This window comes from Armigeres subalbatus, chromosome 2 (assembly GCF_024139115.2).
Source record: "Armigeres subalbatus isolate Guangzhou_Male chromosome 2, GZ_Asu_2, whole genome shotgun sequence".
Lineage (NCBI taxonomy): Eukaryota > Metazoa > Arthropoda > Insecta > Diptera > Culicidae > Armigeres > Armigeres subalbatus.
Genome location: NC_085140.1, coordinates 308,285,650 through 308,307,271, shown reverse-complemented (window position 1 = coordinate 308,307,271; position 21,622 = coordinate 308,285,650). Strand labels below are relative to the sequence as shown.

Here is a 21,622-nt window from a genome sequence, read left to right as displayed (position 1 = left end):
AGAGAAGCTCACGAAGCAAAACATTTAATGAAGTGTCTATCGTTTTTCATCAGTTTTCGAGCGACCGCACGTAGTCCTCCATGTAGGAAGGAGGTCTAATGGTTCTGCTTGGACGTTTTGGTGTCTCCGCCAAAGGGATATGTTTGTCCTTCACACCAGCAGAAGTGATATCGACCGTTCTGGGGTTGGTTGTACGCCAAGGTCCCACCTTTTTAGCCTGTGTGACATGCCTCTTCACGATTTGGCCGCTCTCGTTCTGCAGGACAAGACTTCCATTGTCTTCCTTGATGACCGTGTAACGCTGTGGGTCAAATCTGCTATCCCCTTTGGTGCGGATTAGCCGTTCAATGATAACCATGTCGCCTGGGCATACACGGCATGCTCTTGCTCCTCTCCTGGTATCCTCGCGTTCTTTGGCTTTGAGCTTCTCAAGTTTATCCCTACGATTAAGGAGGCCATCGTCACATACCACTTTCTCATGTCGCAGCAACGGAAGTCTACGCTTTATTTTTCGACTTAGCATTACTTCTTCTGGAGGGAAGCCGGTTACCGAATGGGCAGCAACGTTGTGCGCATTCACAGCAGCCTGCAGTTCTTTCTCAAAACAAGACCGGCTGCTAACTGCGGATGCCATCGCTTTATTCACTAGCCTCATATAGCATTCTACGAGGCCGTTTTGTTGTGGGAATAAAGGGGTTGAGAAGACGGTTTCAATGTTACGGTCTGCGCAATACGTTCGATACTCATCTCCGTTGAACGGCGGCCCATTATCCGAACGAATACTTTTAGGAAAACCTTCGCGTGTAAAAACTTCTTCCAATACGAGTTTTGTCTGTTCAAAGCTCGTAGATTTCACTGGGCGTGCAATCAGGAACCTATAAGTGAATTAAGAAGACAAAACGTAAAACCGAGAAGAAAGTCATTAAAAAATTCGAAAAACTACCTGGAACGATAATCGACAATTAACAAGATTGAAATGCCTCCAAATCTTGCATAAGGCCCGTTGAAGTCCAACGCGATACTTTCCCATACAGCTTGTGGGGCTAGGATTCTCTTCATGGGAGTTGGCTTCTCGGGTCGACCGTTCGTTACACAAATCTGGCAGCTCCTCACCCACTCTTCAGCGTCCTTAGCCAGGCCAGGCCACCACACTCGCTCTCGTAAAATACTCTTTAGTTTGGCAGCCATTGGATGTCCGTCATGGGCCAGATTGAGAGTTTTCTCACGTAGTTTGCTGGGAACAACGACACAACCATTTTTAACCAGGATTCCCTTTTCAAAAGACAAATCTCCAGCAACGCTCTCAAACCGTTTGAGTTCTTTACGCCATACACCACTTTCTAACGAATCAATAACATCTTGAAGAGCCGAGTCTAGAGCTGTCTCTTCTTGGAGCTCTTTTACAGTCAAGAATTCGACCGGTTTCGCCTCTAGCGCGGCTATTTCCCATGGACTGTGTCTTTCATCAAAAGCGTCGTCATTGCCGATGTACAGCCGGGACGACGGATCAGCGATGTTATCGCGTCCACGAATAAATTGTACTTCGTAATTATATGGACTAAGACGAAGAGCCCAACCGTCAGCTCTTGTTAGGGCCCGTTTTGAATTTTCACGCGATCGATTTAAAATGAAGGCTACACCCTGTGCATCAGTTCTGAGCGTGAAGTGACGGCCTAGCAAGAAGAACGAAAAATGTTCGACGGCCCACACTGTTGCCAAGGCCTCACGCTGGTTCTGCGCATACCTCTTTTCAGTATCTGTGAGGGCTTTTGACGCAAAACTGATTATGCGGGGAGAATTATTCGGGTTTTCCTGTACAAGTACAGCACCAAGGGCGTTGGGTGACGCATCCGTGTATAAGATCGTGTTATCGTTGTCGGAGAAGTATCCAAGTGTTGTTGTGCAATGTGTGATTCGGCCTTTAACTGCCTCGAACGCTGTGAGTTGTTCAGGGCCCCAACACCAATTTTTATTAGTGGTGGCGAACCACAGAGGGCTAGAGATATCGGCAAAATCCTGAATATATGGACTTACATAGGAGGCTAATCCCAGGAAACTTTTTAGCTCCGACACGGTGGATGGTGGTCGGAAACGACGGATTGCTTTCACTTTAGCCTCGTCTACATGGAATCCGTTGGCATCTAAGCCGTGTCCCAAGAATGTAGTGAAATCTTTATCAAACTCACATTTCTCTTCGTTGAGGGTAAGATTATTCGCTCTGATTATCCTCAGTACCTCTCCGGTGGTGGTTCTAAGCTTCTCTATCGTATCAGCGTATATCAGGACATCATCGATGTAGACAATTTTGTTGTCCACCCCTTCCAGCAAACGGCACATTTCCCGCTGAAAAATTTCCGGCGCACAGTTCACACCGAACATTAGCCGGGTGAACCGGTACATGCCGTTCTCTGTGAGGAAAGTCGTGAGGTCGCGTGACTCCGTACAGAGCTCAAGATACGCATTCCGCAGATCTAATTTTGTGAAAAATTTCGCTCCGTGAAGCTTTATTTTCATTTCTTCGATTACAGGCATGCGGAAGTATTCGCGTTTAATCGCCTTGTTTGGCGCCCGCATATTAACAACCAGTCTGAAGTCGTTCTTGCCTTTAGGAACCGCCGACATGCCGCTTATCCATTCCGGTGCTTTCGTGACGCGCTCAATTATACCACGAGACTCCATCTCATCCAGACGTGCTCTGGCTGCTTCACGGAACGCTGCCGGGACATTGTAATACGCGTTCCTTTCGGGTGGGATGGATGAATCCACGCTGAACTTGATCTTAATACCCGGCATTTTTGGAAAGATTTCATTGGGTGAAAGTTCCTCGCAATTGTTTACCGAGAGTCCCACCTTTAGCAGTTTCAATTCGCTTGCTGTGTGTCGCCCGAGTAGGGACCGACGACCTCCATCAACGACGAGGAACTCTGCACGCACAACTGGCTTAGTCGCATCTACTACCTCAATGCTTGCCCTGAACGCACAACGTACTACCATTGGAGTCTATACCGCGTAAGCCCGGAGTTCCCTGACATCGAGATCCTCGATTGGTTCCAATGTGGCAGTCCCTTCAAAAAACTCCTTTTCCAAGTATAACCAGTAATCATTGCCTCCCACAACATTGACGTCAGCGCCTGAATCGACAAGGAAGTTATATGGGCTAGACGAACCGATCCGACAACGTACAATCGCGTCGCTAATAGATGCAACAGTATTAATTTGCTAGAACAAAGGAAAAGGCAGTATGGATAATAGGAAATCAAATGGATAAAACAAGATATTTTAAATTGTTCTTTATTGACAAAATAACACCCTATACGGTGATATTATTGGGCTTGTAATGGTCATAGACCATTTGCTACTTGTTTATACCTGCTCGTCATTCAGCTCCTGTTTCCATCCAGGGAAAAGGCGCTTGCGTGGAATGTCCCGTTGTCTCTCATTTACATGGTTGATGCCAGAGTTTCTGGGCTTACCACGACAGGTTGTGGCGAAATGTCTCACTCGACCGCACGTGTTGCATGACCTGTTCACGACGGGACACGTGTTTCTACGGTGGTACTGATATCCGCACCTCCAGCAGCGAGTGCGTTGACCTTGGCGATGGTCTAGGAGTGTTCCTCTTGCTTTCGTTCTCTCGGATCCTCTATTTTCCTCAAACTGGCGTATCTTCCGGGAAGGTTCTCTTTCGTTGCTACGTTCTCGTTCTCGTTTCCGGTTGATTGCCAAAACTTCAACGTTGTTCTCCATATTTTGCTCACCAGATTCGTATGCCTCGACTCTTGTAGCTGCCTGCACTATGTATGTTGCGTCATGTCCGTATGTCCTCGCAGCTACAGCAAGTTCCCGGTTTTGCATTCCCTTGAGTAGCTGTGCTAGGATAAAACGAGCCTGGTCGACTGGGCTGTATCCACACAGCCTGACCTTCTGAGTAAGCCTGGCGTGAAAAGTTACTATCGATTCACCCTTCATTTGTCGCATAGCCTGGAACGCCTCATGTTCCGCTGCCGTGTCGGTCATGGACTTGAAATAGTTGTTCACTCCCGCGACAAGATTAGTGTAGCATCTCGGGTCATGGTAATTCGGTTGGAGATTTGCTGCGCTGATAATATCCTGTAGATTCTTCCCGATCGAGAGGTACAACAGCTTCGCTCGATCCGATGATCCAGTAAAGGTTGACAGGGACGCTGCGATCTCAAAAGTTTCAATGAAGCTTTGCCAGTTCTCCCAGAGTTTGTTGGACGGAATGTCCTTCGGGAACTTGGGAATAAGATCCCAACGGATATTGGATGTCCTCTCCGTTGAACCATAATGTAGGGATGGATCAAAATTAAGCTTCTCACCGTCGGAATAAATTGATATCGGATTCGTTTCAGATGAACGTTTCAAAGTATCTTCGACCGTACGTTCCGAGCAACGTGGTCCTATTGCCACGCCACTTGCTTCCATCGATACCGGATCCTCGGTTTCCACTGTCTCATTGGCAGCCACCTCAAGATCGTCGGAATAAAGTGGACTATTGCCACTTCCTCCTTCGCTTATATCGGTCATATCGTAATCTTCGGCCGGTGGGGCCAGAACATATTTACCGCCGGTAAACATTTCGCACAATCTGTTGAGAACGAGATACGCGAATTATTTGATAAGCATTACTTCAGCATATAAAAAGAATTTCCATCATCAGATAAGTACATATATTAAAATATTCAACAAAAATGATAATGTCAAATTGTAGTTAAGTTTTCAGCTAATCCAGTATAACCGAATTAGGACTATTTCCTTCATGGTCTTTATGGCTCTCCACTATTCGACATCGCTTACTATTACAATTGGTTCTCCCAATGAACCTACAAACATTTCTATGTTCTATACACAAACCAATCCCATGTTTCACCAGAATATCTCTCCAAAATGAACCGTATCCCATGCACGTGATGCGGTTTTTTTCATCGCATCTCACAGGCAATCAATTAAACTTTCCATATTCCACTGATTAACAAAACCTGCATCTAACGTATCTTATCCAGTATTCTTACGGAACATCTTATGACGCTCTTAGCTACAAGCCGATACATGTCAAAACGTCATCATACTCCGGTGTTCTTCCAGAACACCTTGTGGATTTTAAGCCACAAACCGCTGCTTGTAACACATGTCAACGCTTGTCATACTCCGATGTTCTTCCAGAACATCTTGTGGATTAAAAGCCACAAACCGACGTTTGGGATCACCTTTTCGCTATGCATTGAATCATTCATCGCCACAAATAGATACAAATCATCATCCTTCATGAACCAATCAAACATTCTGGTTTTCTTCCAGAACACCTTGTGGCATTCAGCCACAAACTGATGCAAATCTATTACACGCGACTCCAAAACACTCCACGTGGTCTAAAGAAACATAATATTCGAGGAAAATGCTATTTCGTGAGCATCTCTTTACTAACCAGGAATACAACTAGGACCAAGCCGAGCAGAAAGCACTTTTGTCCCCAAATTGCAAATTAATTTCCCATAATTTCCAGAAAAACGCACCTCAAATAAGATTCGTTTCCAAGAATAGCCTGGCAGGATCGCCAATGTAAAGGTCGCTATCTGCCGTGGGTGTTTCCGTTGATCAGCCGAAACGATGCGCTGCTTTCGCTGGTTTGCGTCCACTCGCGATGACGGTCGTGCAGGGAAGAGGCTGAGCTTTGCTCGTGCTGGATCCACGACGATGCTAACCAAGAGAGGTGAGAGCAACCATGACATCCGTGCTCTGGAGCCGAGTCTTGGTCGGGTTTTGGTACACGGCTTACATCCCTGTTCTAGGGGCATATCAATACCGCACACAGTGTGTGCTTCCGAATCTGGTTTGAATCTGATATAAAAATATAGAAATTGAGAGATTTTTTTAATATTCTGATTCAAATTCTGTTTAAAACCTTATTTCACTTAAAATTATGTGATTAAGCTGAATCATACTTCATATTGACTTATCAGCGTGGTTTATGATATTGAGCTAACTCAAAACCAGAAAATGAATGCATAGATATTATTTTTAATCTAGTGGGATACTCATTTATACATCAACTTCTGCCAGGCGTATACGCAGCTAGAGGATTGTTAATAACTTACATTTTTACCTTTCTAAATGCACAAAGATATCTATTTCAGATTGTATATCAGAAATGTGATCAGAAAGTTTTTACGGCAGCAGTTTGTCAGGTGTGAAGAAATATTTTTTTCTTTCTCCTACAAAAACTTGTAACAAAAGGATATCATTTCCTTCTAAATTCAATCTTTTCATAGGAGGCTCGGAGTATAAGAAACAGCTGCTATTGAAAATTAGTTTGACACTCATTATTATAAAAGACCGAGGAATGCTCTGTATCTCCGTGAGCACCACGGGAAAGGAATCGTTGGTTTGTTGAAAATGTAATTCATGTGAAGCCACCTTGGTAAGCAGCTAGATATTTATTGAAAACGAAGTTATTTTGAAAACTCGAAGACGAAAACCGTGTTTCAAATAAATCCAACGCAAAATCAATGTGCTTCGTTTAATAATAATGATTTTCTTAGTGGTGGCTCTTAAGGCCTAGTTATGCGCTTAAATCTGATTTGAGGCCTAACAGCTGAAGAATTCGGCCTTTAATACCTAATAAAGAGGCGCTCTAGAATACTTCACAAGGGTCCTAGGAATCCACGCCACGGTTTTGCCTGGCCTGACAAAGTTGTATGTACTGATCTGAATCATACAGTAGACGCTCGATAACTGCAAGTCATTAAACTACAATGATTTTTAACTGCAATTCGATAGTTGCAACAGTTTTGCAGTTATCCGACCACTAATCTTCAAAACTATGTCAAACTCAATTACAGCTGCATTGCGCTTCACAATCAGATGCACTTTATCTGACGTCGATTGACAACCGTTTGACGTCTAAACTACGTCGAACGGCATTCGCTAACTGAAAAGTTAACATGTTGCGGTTCACTTGTCATAAGACGAGTTTGTACAATCCCATTGAAATTCCACCACTTAATTATACCTTGACAGATACGTATGTCGACCACAACAGTAAGGCCGTGTTCAGTGTCTCGTACTTGACTCAACTCATCTCGACTAGTCGAGTCAAGTACGAGTCCAACTGAAACGAAATTTTTCGAAATACCGCATATGCTTATTTCTTTATACAGGGCAGATGCATTAATTCATAGAAAGGACTACCTCTTTCCTTTTCTTTATGCCGAGCGTAAGTGTCCATTTCAAGAACCACCCGACGCGTTTAATTCTTTCCACACTTTGCCTTATGCCGACAGGATGCAGTCATTCAAAGAAGCAATATCTTCTTTCATTGTTTTGAATCACAATCCAGAAGAATTTATACCAGATTGCATGTAATTAAGCAGAATTCAGTAAATATTTCAATGATGATTATTCTAACTGAATTCCGCCAAATGACATTCCGGTGCATTCTGCAAAATGTGTTTCGGAGATTTGGTTCCGCGGAATGTCGCACCACAAAAAAAATCGGCGAAATAGTATACAACCTTTCCGGATATCTCCAAATCAGGGGTCGTACTTTTCGTTTCGGTGAGACGAAATCAAGATTTTCGAGTGGAAGGAGATTTTTTTTCGAAGTCTGTGTGGTGAGAAACATTTTTCTCTAGATACATTTTTTCTCTATAACAAGCCTGAAAGATAAACGAAAATCCTACCTACCTACTTGATAATATTTTTTTCGTTTCATCAATTTTATGAGTAAGTCCACTTTTCGCGAAAATTTTCGGGGTAGGCATTTATGAAAAGTGTATAACCCCAACGGGATTTTAACCCAGAACACCAACAAAAATGGCACTGGGTTTCGTTCACTTTAGTCACATCACCACATTGACTGCTTATTGGGAATAGGCTATTTGTGCCATAAAAGCTAGGGGAGGAGGTTCGGTTGTGGGCACCATTTTGAATTTTGTCCATAACTTTAGTTCTAGTTGGTATTATGTCTACATTTTAATACCAATGCAAAGCTAGACGTACAACCTTACTGCTAGAGAAGAAATTAGTTTGATTTCATCGATTTCAAATATTTGGTTGTCAATTTCCCAAATTTGGAATATTTGGACATTTCAGTTTTGTGGTTCGGTCGTGGGCCTGGGCACCTTTGAAAATCCAGCTAATAGTGAAGAATAACAAATAAAATCCACCCAGCTTCAAAGAATAAGAGTATTTTACTAGTTTTAATTGTCATGAAACAATAAAAAAACCTAGATTAATCCACCTAGCAGTGATAATGCCTTTCTGATGCATTGAAGAGGGTAACGAAAACAATCACTTAAGAAATGTCAAAAATAGCAGTTTAGAAAGTTGAATTTAACTTTTTCCCTCAATTTACATATATTGCATTCATTTATATACATCACAGGCAAACATTTTTTTTTTTCATTTCGCGTTTTTATTCCTAATGAGGGGAACGATAATTTGTCAACAACTTGGGAAGGCAATGTCTAAAAGGTGCAATTTAAAATGGCAAACACTAAGACTGAATTCCCTGTCGAATGCAACTTGTTGCGTGTAAATCGGTCAACGCCTAGTTCAAAAAAGCGCATATACAATGTTTAGATGCGCCAAAAAAGCAAATAAATAATAAAACTTATTATTACAATAAATGATGACTGAATAATTTCAAAGAAATGGCATGAAAACAGAATAAAAATAAGTTGATTGATATGTGTGTTGATAAGCTCAGCCCTAAATGGTGGAAAGATTGAGCGGGTACTGAAATGAATTCGCTTAAACATGTGCACTTTACGATCCAATCATATTCAGAATTAGGTTTTTGAAATTCAAAAGATCCCCAAAAAAACTTATAAGGGTATCCAAGATCCATACTAAAAGAAATATCAAAACAACTCGAAACATTTCGGGCTCAAGAATTCTTCCAGAAATCCTTCTAGAAGCTCCCCTGGGAACTTCTAAATTCCTCCGGAATGTTATCCGCAAATTCCTCGTTTTTTGCCTTTCTCGTATACTAAGTATACGGTAAAGGCTATATGATCGCTCCAAAAACAAACTTTTTATAGAAGGCCCGGAGACCCATAGTGTTATATACCGATCGACTCAGCTCGACGAATTGAGGTGATGTCTGTGTGTATGTGTGTGTGTGTGTGTGTATGTGTGTGTGTCTGTGCGCACCCACCCAAAAAAAAATGTCACTCATTTTTCAGGTACTTATCCTTAACCGATTTACTCGCAACAAGTTGCAGGATACTCTACCATTGTTTCCTATTGAAAATTGGTCAGATCGGACTATGGGCTCGGAAGTTATGGCCAAAATACCACATTTTTATAGAAAAATTGAATAAAAAAAAATGTCACTCATTTTTCAGGCACTTATCCTTTACCGATTTACTCGCAACAAGTTGCATTCGACGCAGAATACTCTCCCATTGTTTCCTATTGAAAATTGGCCAGATCGGACTATGGGCTCCCGAGTAATGGCCAAAATACTATTTTTATAATGCACGAGAAAGGCACCATCACCGCTAGGTGGATTAATCTGGGTTTTTTAAGAAATTCATGTGGAAGTTTCTTGAAGATTTCTTTTCTTCCCTTCAAGTTTTACTTCTAGACATTTCTTCGGCTATTCTTCCAGGAAAATCTACGACATTTCCTTCATGAATGCATTCTAGAGTTCCTCCAAGAATACATACGGAATTTCGTCCCAAAATTCCACTAGAAGTTTCTTAAGTAGTTTATGACGGAAATCCTTCGATTTCACTCCATAATTTCATCTGCTAATCTATAAGAAACTGCTCCGGGCATTCCTCCAGGAACTCTTCCTTAAATTCCTCCGGGATAACTTCCAGGATTTTTTTTTTCCGGGAATACCTCTATAAATTCAATAGCGAAATCCTCTAGAATTACATTTTGGAATTATTTCCGCAATTATTTCAGAATATCCTTCAAGCATTCCTCTAGAAATTTCTTTAGGAATTTCTCCAAGAATTCGTCCAAGTGTTTCCCCGGAAATTCTTCTCTTCCTTCAGGAATTTCTCCGGCATTTTTTCCGCGAAATTGTCCTAGAATTCTTTCCGGACTTCACTCAGAATTTACTCCAGAATTTCATTCGGAAATTAATGTTATAGTTCCTCCAGGATATCTTCCAAGAGTTCTTCCAGGAATTTCTTCATAACAAACAAAGAACAGCAATTCATCTGGGAATACTTTCTGGATTTCATCTGGTATATTTCTGCATTAATTTCTCCTGGTATTTTTTCGCGAATTCCTTTTGATATTTCTCCAGAAAATCCTTCATGAACTTCTCCAATAATTATTTCAGTACTACCTTGTGAGAATTCCTCTGGAAGTGCTTGTGTGAGTTCCTCCGGGAGCTCCCCCAGGAGTTTTTCCAAAAGTTCCTCTAGTAATCTCTCCAGGAACTTCACAGGGGATTCTTTGAGGATATTTGGCAGGAATTTCAAGGGAAATGGGATTTCGGAAGTTCCTCTAGAAATTCAACTCCAGGTATTCCATCGGCTGTTCCTCTGAAAATTTCTGCGGGAGTTCCACTAGTAGTTCCACCTAAAATTCATTCAGACTTTCATTCAGGAGTTCATTAAGGCTTTCTTTGGGAATTTATCTACAAATTCCTTCAGAAGTTCCTCGGAAAATTTCTCTGGAAGCTCCTCCGGGAGGTCCTTTAAGAATTCTTCCAGGAGTTTGTCCTGGAATTCATCCAGAAGTTCTTACAAGAGTTCCTCCGGAAATTCTTCCTGTAGTTCTTCAATAAATTCATATAGAAGTTCCTCTGGCAGTTCTTCCGAAAATTCCTCTGATACTTTCTCCGGAAATTCGTACAGAAATTCCTCTGGGAGTTCCTCCGGAAATTACTCCGGGAGTTCCTTCTCAAAGGAACTTCGTCCCAAAAATCCACTAGAAGTTTTTTCAGTAATTTATGAGGGAAATCCTCCGATTTCGCTCCATAATTTCATCTGCTAATCTATAAGAAACTGCTCCGGGCATTCCTCCAGGAACTCTTCCTTAAATTCCTCCGGGATAACTTCCAGGACTTTTTCCGGGAATACTCACGGAGGAACTCCCTGAAAAGCTATCGGAAGAACTTCGGGAGGAAATTTCAGCTAATTTTCTGAAGAAAGCCTAATGATTCCTGAAAAAGCCTGAATGATCTCCTGGAAGAGCTACTGGTGGAACACCCGGAGGAATTTCTAAAGAAACTCCTGGGAGATTTTTTAAATGAACCTCCGGAGGAACTGCCAGTGAATCTACCAGAAGACTTCTCCGAAAAAAACTTGGAGAATTCATCTTATAGACAAATCTCATCTAGCTGAAACCTTTGTACGGGTATGTAGCAGGAACATCATCATCATCAGAGGACCTCCCGGAGAAACTACTGGAGGAATTTCTGTATAATTCCCGGAGGAAATTCTGGAGAAATTCCCGGAAGAATCTCTGAAAGCCCCCGTAGGAACTGCCGATAGAACTACCGGAATAACTTTCGGAGGAAATCCTGGAGGAATTCTTGGAGGATCTGCAGGTTGAACTCCTGGAAGAATTCCTGGAGGAATTTTTGAAGAAACTCCTGCAGGATGTCCAGTGAAAATCTTGAAGTTTCCACCGGATTTTTTTCTGGATTTCTTTGGGAATTAATCTAGGAACTCCTCCAAAAATTCCATTGTTGATTTTATTTTCGGTACAATTTCTGTATTTTCTGTAATTTCTGTAATTTTCGGTGGAATTCCTGGAGAAATTCTTTGAAATTTGCACAAGAAATTATTCGAAACTTTCACGGAAAAAAATATGGAATTTACACAGGAAGTTCGAAGATTTTTCGCGAAATTCTCAGGAATGTTTATTGGCAATTCTGCGGAATTTCCACGGAATATTCTTAGGAATTCCACAATGCAATTTTTCAGATTTTTTTATGAGAAACAGCACGAAAGAATTATTTGAAGAATTCCCTGCAGATCTTTTAAATGGAGGATTTATTGGAGTAAATAATGGTGGAATTTTCGGTCAATTCCCGGCGAAATTGATGGTGGAATTCCTGAAGACATTGCCGAGGAAATTGCTGGAGGCATTCCTGAAGAATCCGGACGTGAATGCGTCACGTTTATTGGCATTACGTTTCAGTACAAAACGCTGACTTCAACGCTGACGCGCAACGCGCTGTTGAGATTCAGCCTTTACTGTTCGTTGTGGATTTGGTTTCAAAGTGTTTGGAGCTTAGAAGGAAAAAGTACCAAGCACTAATATTCATGTGTTTTAATAAAACTACTATAAAATTACGATCCAGAAGACCTAAAAAATTTGCCACCCCCCCCTCCGAATTTCCTGGCTACGCCCATGGGTGCCCACAACCTCTTGTTGGTATTATAGCATGAAAGAAGTGAGAAAACGAGCAAATCAACTTTTCGCGGTACTGATAGTGAGGGAAAAATAATTATCTCTCATCAGGCCGTTTTTCGTTCCCGCAAAACGATTTCTCGGTGAAAATCTGCGTGAGTGAGTATTCTTTGCTCGTAAGAGTGAGAGAGCATTACGATTCCTGCTACAATAGCTTCGAAAGGGCTTGGACTTGGGACTTGATCTTTCAACAGTTGAGCGAGTGTGGCTTTTCCGGCAAATATCCTTGCTTTTGTCCGAAATTTCTTCACATGGCACTCTTATTAAGTCCTAATCGGGAACCAGGGTTCGAGGACTTTCCCGCAGAAGACTGGGCTTCCTCAGAGTTCCGTTCTAGCGGTGACGCAGTTTCTAACTAGTCACCATGAATGGTGTGTTTCAATCATTTCCCTCGAACATTTACGAAATCTTGTTTGTAATCGTTGGCTACACCCCAGACGGATAAGAAGCCCTGTGGGTTTCACTAAAACCGCCATTAAATGCGTCAGAGAACACGTCTGCCGTTGGAGGCACCACTTGTCCGGGCCAAACATCAATCTGGAAGAACATCCCATCTCCAACAAGAAAATCGTCAAAGTTCTTGGGGTGTCTATCGACTACCACGCTTCCGCGGAGTCAAAGTCAATTGTAGAACCAAACTGAATCGGATTCAGACGCTTTCAAACCGAACCAATAACAAGATGTTCCGATTAAAGATCCGTATCATGCCGTGGAGTAGGGATCGGGGTCACCGGGACCAACATGACTATTTTGGATAGTTTCCCAGACATCTGTTCGATAATATCGGCCGGAGTAGCTACGGCTTTCATCGCCGCCACCTATCCGCCTCAAAAGCCCGTCCTCGTCTTATCTTATTCTGATATGAGCTCTGTGTAAAGGTGAGGTCATTTCTTCTTAATAGAAATGGAGGAGCCAGACAGGTCACGGGTATATTACAAAAGTACAATTAATAGACATAGTGGTTCACCCCGAACAAAAAAAAAATACCATTTAGTCGAACAGACATTTAGGCTAAATAAGTCTTGGATCGAATAGGTCATTTGGTCGAATATGTAATTTGGCCAAACAGGTCATTTGGTTGACCGAAAATGTCGCATGACCGGAACGATCGTTCAGCGGAAAGGAATATTTGGCCGAAAATGTCGTTTGGTTGGATAGGTCATTTGACCGAAGCCACCACTGTGAAAAGGGAGAAGTGAGAAGTGAGGAAAGTGAATTGAGAAGCGAAAGTGAGGTCTCTCACTTCTTACTTTTCACAGTGATAAGTGAGAAAGGAGTAATAAGCAGTGTTTTATTGTGTGGCTTTCTCAGTCTAATTTAGTCAAAACGATTCGTTTTGTTTTGCCCGACGTTTCGGCCTGTATTTTTGGCCTTTTTCAAGGGTGAACTAAAATAAGAACATGGACTTTAGGAGGTACACAACATAATACATGAAACATAGTAAAATATAACCTACACAGTCTACCGTTTTTCGTTATTAAGTTTGCCGTTTTTCACAAAGGGAGGGCTTCTCGTAATCCTACAATTGTAACACATAAAAACATAATACGGCCATAACATAATTCACATAAAAATTGTCTTACAGTTTAAACATTTAGTGTGAGCGTAGGGACTTTGGTAGACACTGCTATTGCACACGACTTGCACTACAATAATAGACAGGAATAGACAATGTTCAATTATTGGTTTAGAGATGGCGGTGTCGGATGCTATAAAATTCTCATCTGTTCAGACTCATTTACACTTTCTGATCTAGTGTGGTGGTGAGCAATTCCTCTGCGAGAGGAATTGGCTTTAACGGTGTGGAGTATACCTGCGTATGTTATATTCAGACCCTCCACATCAGTACGGTAGTTCACTGTATTAGGTGTGTTTTGAATATGACACATTTCTAATATTGGTAGAGCTGTTTGTCGAAATGTACGATCTATTATTTGTGTGTTGTCTAGATTGAAGGTGTGTTGATTGTTTATCATATGTTGGATGAGGGCTGTTTTGGCGTGCATGTTATTTTCTGGGCTTTTGCTAATCTTGTTTATGTCGGATCTGTGTCAACTGATACGTTTTTTTAAATTGTTGGTGGTCATACCAATATAAACTTGATCGCAATCGTTACATGGAATGTTGTATACGACGTTGTGTTGGTCATATGGAAGCACTGGATCTTTAACTGGTTTCAGCAGGGATTTTGTTGTTTTGAAATTTCGTCTGGCTATTTTTATGTTTTTGAAGTCTTTTTTCAGGATGTTGGAGATGGTCGTCGTCAGAAAAGGAATGTTGAGCATGGATCTATAGGTGGTTTCTTGGCTGTTTGGATTGGCTTCGTTTGGTGGACTGGATGGTTGAGATCTTGGAGTTTGGCTGGTGTTTACGTCGCATGGATCTATTGATGGGGTATGTGTCGAAATGATCAGAAAAGGTGGACTGGGCGGCGATGATGTGGTGGGCAGCGGTGACAATGATGTGCTTTGGATGTTGGGAGGCGATGATTGAGACAGATTGTGTTGTATGTTCACGATTGATGAGGTGGGTTGTATCCATTGATGAGCGGGGTTTTCATTGATTCGGTTGAGCATTCGGTTGATGAGTGACGAAGGGTAATTGTTTTGACGAAGGTACTGGAAGATTTTTTGTTTTTGCTGTTGTGCAGAACCATCCGTGGTGAGTTGAATGACGCGTTGGATGAAATTTGAGGCTACGTTGATTTTCATAGACGTTGGATGAAAAGAGTGGTAATTGAGTAGGCGGCCGGAGGAGATTGGTTTGGCATACCATCTCGTTTTTATAGTTTGGTCATTTGACCTGATAACTAGTGTATCCAAGAAGGGAAGTTGGCCATCGTTTTCACGTTCCATGGTAAATTGAAGGTGTGGGTTGTACTCGTTGAAGGTATCAAGTGTACTCTCCACCTCTGTTATGGGCAGGACGAGAAAAAGGTCGTCTACGTACTTTTTCAGAACGGGAATTTTGAAATTCAGGTTATTGGTAACCACTTCCAGCAGATCTTCCATGACATAATCTGCTAAAATTGGTGATAGAGGACTACCCCTTGCAGTTCCAAAGGTCTGTTGATAGAATTTGTCTCTGAATCGAAAGTAGCTGTTGTTGATGCATAGTTCGACCATTTCAAGGAACAAATCCAGGTTGATTGTTGTTCCTTTACTAATGGCCGGCCAACGGAAAATAATGCTGTGTATGACTAAATCTTTCGGGATGTTTGTAAAGAGGGATACAACATCGAAAGATATCAGTACGTGTCCAGGTGGGATGGTCATCGTTGATAGGTATTCCACAAAGCTAAAGCTGTGCTTTATGTTGAATTGGCTGGAGAATGTTTCTTTCATGATGTTGGCGATATATTTGGAGAGATGGTACGTAGGTGCTGTGATGTTTGGAACAACGGGGCGCAGTGGTAGATCAGGCTTGTGGGCTTTGGGTTGGCCATAGATGCGAGGACATGTAGAAGCCTGTGTGCGTAGTAAACGGAGAGTACGGTCATCTATTAGCTTGAGGTTGTGCAGTCGTCTGATCATGTTGTTGGTTGCTAATTGGATCTTATTAATGGGATCGTTTTTTAAAACCGTGTATGTGGAATCGTTTAGTAAACCAACCATTGAACATTGTCTATTCCTGTCTATTATTGTAGTGCAAGTCGTGTGCAATAGCAGTGTCTACCAAAGTCCCTACGCTCACACTAAATGTTTAAACTGTAAGACAATTTTTATGTGAATTATGTTATGGCCGTATTATGTTTTTATGTGTTACAATTGTAGGATTACGAGAAGCCCTCCCTTTGTGAAAAACGGCAAACTTAATAACGAAAAACGGTAGACTGTGTAGGTTATATTTTACTATGTTTCATGTATTATGTTGTGTACCTCCTAAAGTCCATGTTCTTATTTTAGTTCACCCTTGAAAAAGGCCAAAAATACAGGCCGAAACGTCGGGCAAAACAAAACGAATCGTTTTGACTAAATTAGACTGAGAAAGCCACACAATAAAACACCAAATCTTCCAGTCGTATTTCTTTTGTGTAATAAGCAGTGCGGCGTAAGAAGTGTGACGTCTCACTTCTCGCTTCTTACTGTGGAAACAGAGAAGCGCGAAATGAGAAGTGAGAAATGAGAAGTTCCTCTTCACTTTCTCTTCCCTTCGCATTATACAGGGTGTTTGTTTCCTGAGTGTGCATATTTTGGGGGCAGCTTGGGGACCCCAAAACATGAAAAAGTGTCCATGGAACATAGGGTCGGAAATCACTGCTAAGTGAGTTATTCAAAATTCTATGTTTTAATTTTTGGTCAACTTTACCAACCTCTATCTCATTAACCATTGATCGTATAATCTCAGTCAGCACACAGAACGAAAGCTTAAAGTCTAAGCTTTTTAGCTTCGTTGACCTTATGTTGATAAAAGTGGTTTTAAGTACAGTAATTATGCAAACTTTCGAAAAAGTGTCAAAATAACGTGCTTTTTCTTATAATTTAGTGATTTTTCATCAATACATTCGATATTATAAAAAATTTCTTCTACAAAACATTCTTATGCTTCTTTGCTTCCAAAATGTCCTTTGGTGGAACATTGTATGGTTTGTAGTTTACCCGTAATTTTCAATTTAAAATAATTAAAAAAAATCATCGAACAGCAATTTTCATCGCGATGTTTGCTTCAAAATGTTGGTTGGCAACCCTACCTGTTCGGGCGTTCGTTGCTTGCACGTGGTGCGATCGTTTGTAAACACCATGCATGCCACTAATGCCGTGCAGAAGTGAGGTTCAAAAAACAATGGATCAGCTGATAGAAAAATTGGTTAGTTTTTAACCAGGGCGTAAATTGTTTAAATAAATCGCACGTTTGTGTGATTAACTTTGAAGAGCATAAGTTTTAAATTTGCAAACTATCCACGCTGTCTGATGTAAGGCTTATCTGTTAGAAGCGGCCATAATTTATTTACAGATAATGCTTTTTCATCAGTAATTAACTATCATTTTTATTTTGTTTTCGCCCAAATCGGATGATACCTTGATAATAAAATCCGACGCATGTAGGCAAACGATTGACGAATGACTTCGTATTTGACTTGGTTGCTTCTGGTAGGGGGTGGAAAATTTTCATTCAGTTGTAGTCGTCCTGCGGTGACGATATGGCATGATTTGTTTATGTGGGTGCTTTACTTTTTGGAATTATTTTAATTTCAGTGATTCCGGGTCATGGACATTTTAGTGTATTCTTAAACTAAACAAAATGGTATTTATGGGAATCCGATTAAGAGTCGTCCGTGGGTACTTTCAGGAGGAGTGATGCATGAGAATTCGATTAATCAATTTACTTTTAAAATTTCTATGAATTTGTGGGGTTTTTTGGGCTCTGGTAAATTTCTGTGAATTCGGTTGTTCTAATGAAACTACAATCCGCTTTTTAGAAATACGATTGAATCTCCTGAGAGTCTTTGTGGGTTTTGGGAATCCGGGTGCATGTGGATAGATTTATAAGGCTCTGGATGGATTCTGGAGAAACCTGCGTGGATTCGTAAAAATCCGGAAACAATGAGTTTTTGGTGACATTTTCATTTTAAAATTTCCGCGTTCAAAAATCCCGGAGGATTCTAAGGAATCCCGGAGGATTCTAAGGAATCCCGGAGGATTCTAAGGAATCCCGGAAGAATTCTAAGGAATCCCGGAGGATTCTAAGGAATCCCGGAGGATTCTAAGGAATCCCGGAGGATTCTAAGGAATCCCGGAGGATTCTAAGGAATCCCGGAGGATTCTAAGGAATCCCGGAGGATTCTAAGGAATCCCGGAGGATTCTAAGGAATCCCGGAGGATTCTAAGCAATCCCGGAGGATTCTAAGCAATCCCGGAGGATTCTAAGGAATCCCGGAGGATTCTAACGAATCCGGAGGATTCTAACGAATCCCGGAGGATTCTAACGAATCCCGGAGGATTCTAACGAATCCCGGAGGATTCTAACGAATCCCGGAGGATTCTAACGAATCCCGGAGGATTCTAACGAATCCCGGAGGATTCTAACGAATCCCGGAGGATTCTAGCGAATCCCGGAGGATTCTAGCGAATCCCGGAGGATTCTAGCGAATCCCGGAGGATTCTAGCGAATCCCGGAGGATTCTAGCGAATCCCGGAGGATTCTAGCGAATCCCGGAGGATTCTAGCGAATCCCGGAGGATTCTAACGAATCCCGGAGGATTCTAACGAATCGCGGAGGAATCTAACACGTCCCGGAGGATGCTAACGAATCCCGGAGGATTCTAACGAATCCCGGAGGATTCTAACGAATCCCGGAGGATTCTAACGAATCCCGGAGGATTCTAACGAATCCCGGAGGATTCTAACGAATCCCGGAGGATTCTAACGAATCCCGGAGGCTTCTAACGGATCCCGGAGGATTCTAACGAATCCCGGAGGATTCTAACGAATCCCGGAGTTCTAACAAACCCCGGAGGATTCTAACGAATCCCGGAGGATTCTAACGAATCCCGGAGGATTCTAACGAATCCCGGAGGATTCTAACGAATCCCGGAGGATTCTAACGAATCCCGGAGGATTCTAACGAACCCCGGAGGTTCTAACGAATCGGAGGATTCTAACGAATCCCGGAGGATTCTAACGAATCCCGGAGGATTCTAACGAATCCCGGAGGATTCTAACGAATCCCGGAGGATTCTAACGAATCCCGGAGGATTCTAACGAATCCCGGAGGATTCTAACGAATCCCGGAGGATTCTAACGAATCCCGGAGAGTTCTAACAAATCCCGGAGGATTCTAACGAATCCCGGAGGATTCTAACGAATCGGAGAGTTCTAACAGATCCCGGAGGATTCTAACAGATCCCGGAGGATTCTAACGAATCCCGGAGGATTCTAACAGATCCCGGAGGATTCTAACAGATCCCGGAGGATTCTAGCAGATCCGGAGGATTCTAACGAATCCCGGAGGATTCTAACGAATCCGGAGGATTCTAACGAATCCCGGAGGATTCTAACGAATCCCGGGAGTTCTAGCAGATCCCGGAGGATTCTTAGAATCCTCGGAGGATTCCTTAGAATCCCGGAGGATTCTAGCAGATCCCGGAGGTTCTAACAGATCCCGGAGGATTCTAACGAATCCTCCGGAGGATTCCTAGCAGATCCCGGAGAGTTCTAACGAATCCCGGAGGATTCTAACGAATCCGAGGATTCAGAATCCTCGGAGTTCTGCAGATCCTCGGAGGTTCTCAGAATCCTCGGATTCCTTAGAATCCTCCGGGATTCTTAGAATCCTCCGGATTCCTTAGAATCCTCCGGGTTCCTAGAATCCTCCGGGATTCCTTAGAATCCTCCGGGATTCCTTAGAATCCTCCGGGATTCCTTAGAATCCTCCGGGATTCCTTAGAATCCTCCGGGATTCCTTAGAATCCTCCGGGATTCCTTAGAATCCTCCGGGATTCCTTAGAATCCTCCGGGATTCCTTAGAATCCTCCGGGATTCCTTAGAATCCTCCGGGATTCCTTAGAATCCTCCGGGATTCCTTAGAATCCTCCGTGATTCCTTAGAATCCTCCGGGATTCCTTAGAATCCTCCGGGATTCCTTAGAATCCTCCGGGATTCCTTAGAATCCTCCGGGATTCCTTAGAATCCTCCGGGATTCCTTAGAATCCTCCGGGATTCCTTAGAATCCTCCGGGATTCCTTTAGAATCCTCCGGGATTCCTTAGAATCCTCCGGGATTCCTTAGAATCCTCCGGGATTCCTTAGAATCCTCCGGGATTCCTTAGAATCCTCCGGGATTCCTTAGAATCCTCCGGGATTCCTTAGAATCCTCCGGTTCCTTAGAATCCTCCGGGATTCCTTAGAACCTCCGGGATTCCTTAGAATCCTCCGGGTTCCTTAGAATCCTCCGGGATTCCTTAGAATCCTCCGGGATTCCTTAGAATCCTCCGGGATTCCTTAGAATCCTCCGGGATTCCTTAGAATCCTCCGGGATTCCTTAGAATCCTCCGGGATTCCTTAGAATCCTCCGGGATTCCTTAGAATCCTCCGGGTTGCCTTAGAATCCTCCGGGATTCCTTAGAATCCTCCGGGATTCCTTAGAATCCTCCGGGATTCCTTAGAATCCTCCGGGATTCCTTAGAATCCTCCGGGATTCCTTAGAATCCTCCGGGATTCCTTAGAATCCTCCGGGATTCCTTAGAATCCTCCGGGATTCCTTAGAATCCTCCGGGATTCCTTAGAATCCTCCGGGATTCCTTAGAATCCTCCGGGATTCCTTAGAATCCTCCGTTATACCGTAGCGGCCTCCGCCATGCCCTACACTCCTCCCCGACTCCTCACACTCCTCCGCGATTCCTTAGAATCCTCCGGGATTCCTTAGAATCCTCCGGGATTCCTTAGAATCCTCCGGGATTTTGAACGCGGAAATTTTAAAATGAAAATGTCACCAAAACTCATTGTTTCCGGATTTTACGAATCCACGCAGGTTTCTCCAGAATCCATCCAGAGCCTTATAAATCTATCCACATGCACCCGGATTCCCAAAACCCACAAAGACTCTCAGGAGATTCAATCGTATTTCTAAAAAGCGGATTGTAGTTTCATTAGAACAACCGAATTCACAGAAATTTACCAGAGCCCAAAAAACCCCACAAATTCATAGAAATTTTAAAAATAAATTGATTAATCGAATTCTCATGCATCACTTCTCCCGAAAGTACCCACGGACGACTCTTAATCGGATTCCCATAAATACCATTTTGTTTAGTTTAAGAATACACTAAAATGTCCATGACCCGGAATCACTGAAATTAAAATAATTCCAAAAAAGTAAAGCACCCGCATAAACAAATCATGCCATATCGTCACCGCAGGACGACTACAACTGAATGAAAATTTTCCATCCCCCTACCAGAAGCAACCAAGTCAAATACGAAGTCATTCGTCAATCGTTTGCCTACATGCGTCGGATTTTATTATCAAGGTATCATCCGATTTGGGCGAAAACAAAATAAAAATGATAGTTAATTACTGATGAAAAAGCATTAGGGTAAATCACTACTTGGGCCTATGGACCCGGTTCCCGGCTCACTGCACAGAAAACTAATGATTTAAACTGTTTGGAAGTCGTAGGTTTATGGTTGATAATTTTTAAAAAGTCTCCCATTTATTTTTCACAATACTCAATATTTTTCTATCACTTGTTTTACTCCTAATTGATTCAATTGTAGAAAA

The 21,622-nt window shown here is 42.3% G+C and overlaps 2 protein-coding genes and 1 pseudogene across 2 annotated transcripts in view; 1 reads left to right on the top strand and 2 right to left on the bottom strand.

Moving 5' to 3' along the window:
- The window catches only part of LOC134212563 (uncharacterized), a 243,283-nt gene that overhangs the window by 49,308 nt on the left and 172,353 nt on the right, over nucleotides 1–21,622 (top strand). The window lies entirely within an intron of this gene.
- Nucleotides 50–2,994, bottom strand: LOC134209847 (uncharacterized protein K02A2.6-like). Its single transcript, XM_062685869.1, has 2 exons — nucleotides 944–2,994; nucleotides 50–875 (listed from the first exon to the last, which is right to left on the bottom strand). The coding sequence occupies exons 1-2, from the start codon at nucleotides 2,992–2,994 to the stop codon at nucleotides 50–52; spliced, it is 2,877 nt and encodes a 958-aa protein (XP_062541853.1).
- On the bottom strand, nucleotides 14,115–15,252 carry LOC134209846 (uncharacterized; annotated as a pseudogene).

Excerpts from the sequence above, each read along its gene's own strand:
- LOC134209847 (XM_062685869.1), bottom strand. The coding sequence starts at position 2,994 with ATGGTAGTACGTTGTGCGTTCAGGGCAAGCATTGAGGTAGTAGATGCG. Across the intron at positions 876-943 it reads ATTGTCGATTATCGTTCCAG|GTTCCTGATTGCACGCCCAG; the intron begins GTAGTTTTTCGA and ends ATTCACTTATAG.